General features: G+C 39.8%; 1 protein-coding gene across 2 annotated transcripts in view; it reads right to left on the bottom strand.

Annotated features, from left to right (window-relative positions):
- Window positions 1-325: 325 nt before the first annotated feature.
- The window catches only part of sgsm1a (small G protein signaling modulator 1a), a 92,487-nt gene continuing 86,654 nt past the window's right edge, over window positions 326-6,158 (bottom strand). For both annotated transcript variants that reach the window (XM_029677533.2, XM_029677534.2), the window contains 3 exons: window positions 5,513-5,609; window positions 4,781-4,948; window positions 326-2,263 (listed from right to left, as the gene is read on the bottom strand). In XM_029677533.2, the coding sequence (XP_029533393.2) occupies window positions 2,175-2,263; window positions 4,781-4,948; window positions 5,513-5,609 (354 nt within the window). In that variant the 3' untranslated portion in view covers window positions 326-2,174. The remainder of the gene's footprint in view (window positions 2,264-4,780; window positions 4,949-5,512; window positions 5,610-6,158) is intronic.

Here is a 6,158-nt window from a genome sequence, read left to right as displayed (position 1 = left end):
TCTAACATTATGGACATGTCACTCAACCACAATCCTACTCCTGTACTGAATTGCACTTCAATAAAGATTCTTGGTAACTATCACATCTTAAAATATTCCAGGACTAATTGTTAATCTTATTTTTTTTAAATAAAATTAAATGGTTAACCGATATTCAGTTCTTGAGTAACTATGGCAGATTTTTTTTCTATATTCATTTGAACTGGGTCTGTGAAACCAGCCTTGTGTATGTATATTCTAACTAGAGGTCGACCGATTATGATATTTCAACACCGATTATTGGAGGACCAAAAAAGCCGATACCGATTAATTGACCGATTTTAAAAAAAAAAAAGAAGAAAAAAATGTATTTGTAATAATGACAATTACAACAATACTGAATGAACACTTATTTTAACTTAATATAATACACCAATAAAATCAATTTATCCTCAAGTAAATAATGAAACATGCTCAATTTGGTTTAAATAATGCAAAAACAAAGTGTTGGAGAAGAAAGTAAAAGTGCAATATGTGCTATGTAAGAAAGCTTATGTTTCAGTTCCTTGCTCAGAACATATGAAAGCTGGTGGTTCCTTTTAACATGAGTCTTCAATATTCCCAGGTAAGAAGTTTTAAGTTGTAGTTATTATAGGAATTATAGGACTATTTCCCTCTATACCATTTGTATTTCATTAACCTTTGACTATTGGATGTTCTTATAGGCACTTTAGTATTGCCAGTGTAACAGTATAGCCACCATCGAAGCAGCTTTACCCATGCAGAGCAAGGGGAACAACTACTAGAAGGCTCAGAGTGAGTAACGTTTGAAACGCTATTAGTGCGCGCTAACTAGCTAGCCATTTCACTTCGGTTACACCAGCCACATCTCAGGAGTTGATAGGCTTGAAGTCATAAACAGCGCAATGCTTGACGCACAACAAAGAGCTGTTGGCAAAACGCACGAAAGTGCTGTTTGAATGAATGTTTACGCACCTGCTTCTGCCTACCACCGCTCAGTCAGATACTTAGATACTTGTATGCTCAGTCAGATTGTATGCAACGCAAGACACGCTAGATAATATCTAGTAATATCATCAACCATGTGTAGTTAACTAGTGATTATGATTGATTGTTTTTTTATAAGCTAAGTTTAATACTTGTTTTTTATAAGCTAAGTTTAATGCTATCTAGCGGCTTACTGCATTCGCATAACAGGCAGTCTCTTTGTGGAGTGCAACGAGAGAGAGGCAGGTCGTTGATTGCGTTGGACTAGTTAACTGTAATGTTGCAAGATTGGATCCCCCGAGCTGACTAGGTGAAAATCTGTCGTTCTGCCCCTGAACGAGGCAGTTAACCCACCGTTCCTAGGCCGTCATTGAAAATAAAAATGTGTTCTTGACTGACTTGCCTAGTTAAATAAAGGTATAAAACAATTTAAAAAAAAATATATATATTTTTTTTTAAAATCGGGCCCAAAAATAGATTTCCGATTGTTATGAAAACTTGAAATCGGCCATTCCGATTAATCGGTCGACCTCTAATTCTAACCCCACTTCAATCAAGACAGGCCAGTGTCTACAAGGCATACCACATACATCCTATGATGACTAAGTATATGTCACAGTTAACAATTAAAAATAAATCAAACTGTTTCCCTGACAGAATAACTGGAGGTAAAAGTGACCCTTCCCTTGGTGTTCCATGACATGACCTGAAATGACAGAGTACCGGCTGGTATTACATAGATAAGGAGAAGGCAGTGAAAAGTGGAGCACATCTCAGTCATGTTCATCAAGGCACGCAATTGAAAACATTTTGTGACTGAAAATGAAATTGACAGTTTCTTATAGGACTAGTCTAAGTAGTGCCTCCCTACGTCTGTTTTATTCCATTTGGTGCCTAATGAACTGGACCCTGATCTCTCTGTTCGGTTGCAGCTGTTCAAACTGACCATAGAGAATGATAGAGGTCTCTATTAGCCAAAACGCTGTTTTAGCATGGGCAGCACCATGTCATCAGGAGGGATCAGCCAATCGTAAAGAAGAAAATTGACTACTTTCAAATGGAGATGGCCTCAACGGCACTGCCCATGCTGTCACAGAACAGATAGAACAGATACAAATATGAGTCCTCTATCTATCTCTATGTTTGAGAAAGACTGTTGAGGAAGAGAAGTGGATGACTCCTGGAGATCACTTGTTCTCAATGAGAGTCTGCACCTTGCACACCAGTTCCCGGGCCAGTGTCAGGATCTGCTTGCTGTTGTGATGCTCAGCCATTTCTGAAAGGAGATGAGAAGATTTCATTCCCGCTGGACCACTTCCAACATTGATGCACAAGGCTATAATACCATATTTATTTTGTGTGTGTTATTCATTGAACCATTAACTTACTCAGCACAGGTACTCATTCAACATTATTATTTGCCTTTCAGCTATTGACAAAGTGGGAAATTACAAAAATAAAATTAAAAGCACTTTTAGATTTCTCTAGGAAATTAAAGCAGTGGAACGCTCCACATCAAACAATCTGTAATCTACAGCTTTTGCCCTATTCGAGTGTTTCATATTAGCTGCTGCAAGGTGGTAGACAGTTTACTATTAAAAAAGGTATACTGTAGTACTGTACACATACAATTTTGGGTTTGAGTACAGCGGGTAAATATAATCCCATTCACAATGTTCAGCATTCACAATATTACTTGCATTGTCTGTTGTGACCAAATTGTTATGTTGGGCCACAAGTTTCCACTTTGATGGGAAACTTGTCTGAGTCGTGTGAGCGAGAGGAGAGGGAGCAGCACACACACACTTAGTGGAGACAAAGCAGCAGTGGGAAACGTCTTTGGGCGCACTTGTAGCGAATTACATACATTTGCTCTGAGGTGGTTTAAACTGCATTCTAATGTTGACTTTGCTTAAAGAAAACGGTATCAAGCTAAGTGTTTTATGCATGCTCAGTTCTTGGGTCTCGGGGGCTGCCCGAATTGAAATTTGAAATGGAAGTTTTGGAACTCCCTTGCGTGGTTCATTTTATAGGGAAAAGTCCTCAATGAAACTGATGCTGTACATTTGCCTCTGTTGGCCATAAAGTAGCCTATTCATTTATATGCTACAATAAATATGTTAAAATTATACTGTTCAAAAGTTTGGCGTCACTTAGAAATGTCCTTGTTTTTGAAAGATTTTTTTTTTTTAATTCAATCAAAATAACATCAAATTGATCAGAAATACGGTGTAGACATTGTTAATGTTGTAAATTACTATTGTAGCTGGAAAAGGCAGATATTTTTAATGGAATATCAACATAGGCGTACAGAGGCCCATTATCAGCAACCATCACTCCTGTGTTCCAATGGCATGTTGTGTTAGCTAACCTAAGTTGATCATTTTAAAAGGCTAATTGATCATTAGAAAACCCTTTTGCAATTATGTTAACACAGCTGAAAACTGTTCTGATTAAAGAAGCAATAAAACTGGCCTTCTTTAGACTAGTTGAGTATCTGGAGCATCAGCATTTGTGGGTTCGATTACAGGCTCAAAATGGCCAGAAACAAAGAACTTTCTTCTGAAACTCGTCAGACTATTCTTGTTCTGAGAAATGAAGGCTATTCCATGCGAAAAACTGCCAAGAAACTGGAGATCTCGTACAGAGCTGTGTACTACTCCAGTCATAGAACAACACAAACTGGCTCTAACCAGAATAGAAAGAGGAGTGGGACTCGTAACCAAAAGGTTGCAAGATCGAATCCCCGAGCTGACAAGGTAAAAATATATCGTTCTGCCCCTGAACAAGGCAGTTAATCCACTGTTTCTAGGCCGTCATTGACTTGCCTAGTTAAGTAAATGATTTTTTTTGTTGCATATTTCCCAGCATGCCTTTCAAGTGAATGTGAGAGATACCCACCCATGACTGTGTTGTTAGTGACAGAGCCATGGTTGTTGCATTGAATAACTAGTCCTGAAGCCTTAACCAAGTGATTGCCTAAGTGAGTGAGTTTAAATTCAAAGTAAACCCTCTATGACCATATATTATACATTTTATAAGGCCTTTAGTTGTGGCCTGGTTATCCCCAACATTGTGGTCTGAATATAGTGCTACATCTGACCTGCAAGCCACAATAAGATGGTTAGTGAAGTGATTAGTAATTCCTAATGGAATCCAGCCAGAGTGAGGATATTCAACACTATGAATATTTTATCATTCAGAATGACTGCAATGGTGAAGGACTTGATAAACAAGATTACCTAAACCATCTAAACTGGAACAACCATTTTAGTAACAGGTGCAATAAATCCAACCATTTACAGATTGGATTAGTTTAGAAAAAGGTAAGTTACTTATCTTTGTATAGTATAAGATCAACTAATCAATCAATGTGCATGCAGAAACGTAGATACTAAAACAATGAATTATAAAAAAATCTGCCTGCAACAAAGCATTCTGGGAAGAATCATGAGGCCTCACCCATGTCTTTTTCACTCATACAGTTAACGGAAATCAACTTCGACAGTCGAGTAACCACAACACGTAGTGTTGATTCCACTGTGATTCCACTGATTCCACTATCCTAAGCTCTCGATATGCTGGTTGAAACGTTTTAGTTTCTCTTTTGCTAGCGTCACACTGTAGCACTGTGGGAGCAGGCTCAATTTTAAGTTTGATTTTCTTAAAAACCACCTGCGTCACGGTGAAGGGTAACTTTTAAACTAGTGCAACTGTGTGAAGAAAGACTCCAGACTTCCAATGCTCCACAAACAATTGAATGAATGTTGATTTCATTGTTAAGACGGTGTACCGTTGAAAAACTTAATGATGTCGGTGAAGTCCATGTTGTTCTCCAGAATGATGTCCCGGTAGACCTCCACCAGTGCCAGAGCGATGAAGAGGACAAAGTGGCCAGAGGAGGCGTACTTTGCTGCCCAGATGGTTTCCCACACCGCAAACACATCGTCATACACCAGCTCTGAGAAAGAAAAAGGTACAGTGGATGCAGAAGTCAGGTGTGGTTGGGGTATGGCAGAGCCGGATTAACAAATCATAGGCCCCGGGTGGCCCCCATTGATCTTGTTCGTCACTCTCACTCAGATATCAATAACATGGCATAAGTCATGGCAAAATGTGTCGGATTTCAGGTAATTGGCTTTAAAACTGAAAGAAAATGACTCTCCGCCACATGGCAAGATGTGTACAATTGCAGAAGATTAACTCTCTCTCTGCCGTCAAGGGGGGGACTAAAATATTTTGCCAGGTGGGTGGGCCCCAACCAATTCTCGCTTAGGGCCCCCAAAAGGCTAGGACCGACCCTGAATCAGTTACCCAACCAAGGCAGGGCCCCCTAGTTACCCAGGTGGGCCTGTTTTTCCTGAGTGATCTTGCCATATCTTTGATGTGGAAACGGCTCATTAGAACTAGGTCTTGTTAGCCTTCTTCTTTGCTGTTTGACATTTGGTTGACGGTATGAAAACACTCAGTTTAATTGGCATTTTCTATGGTATAAAATCCCCTAATAGCAAGATGTAATTATTACCACGCTTTAAGTCTAGAAGGAACCATCGGTAGCAGAAGTAGAAGTGGGTGTAGTCGCCATTTTGGTGCATGAGCTCAAAGAGCTCAGAATCCAGGATCTACAGAGGGATAGAGGAGAGAGGAAGGAGGAGGGGAGAGGGCAAACAGACAGTTGAAGGAAGAGGGATGGGTTGGGGGGAGTAGAGGAAAAGGGTCGGGGAAGAGAGGAGGGGGAGGTTAGTGGAGAACAAAGTTGGATGTGTTATATTCACTGTATCCTACTATTCATGAAAACTGGATGCATGCCAAAATATACATTACTTGACTAAAAGTATAATGGGAATTAATATGGAGTTGGTCCCTCCTTTGTTGGTGCATCCTGTTTCCATTGATCATCCTTGAGATGTTTCTGTGGTCAATTTAATTGATTGGACATGATTTGGAAAGGCACACACCTGGCTCTATAAGGTCTCACGGTTGACAGTGCATGTCAGAGCAAAAAACAAGTCATGAGGTTTAAGGAATTGTCCGTAGAGCTCCGAGACAGGATTGTTTCGAGGCACAGATCTGGGGAAGGGTACCGAAAAATGTATTCAGCATTGAAGGTCCCCAAGAACACAGTGTCCTCCATCATTCTTAATTGGAAGACGTTAGGAACCACCAAGACT

This window comes from Oncorhynchus nerka, linkage group LG13 (assembly GCF_034236695.1).
Source record: "Oncorhynchus nerka isolate Pitt River linkage group LG13, Oner_Uvic_2.0, whole genome shotgun sequence".
In the NCBI taxonomy this organism is placed as follows: domain Eukaryota; kingdom Metazoa; phylum Chordata; class Actinopteri; order Salmoniformes; family Salmonidae; genus Oncorhynchus; species Oncorhynchus nerka.
The sequence above is the reverse complement of the archived record's forward strand: the minus strand, read 5'-3'. Positions and strand labels throughout refer to the sequence as shown.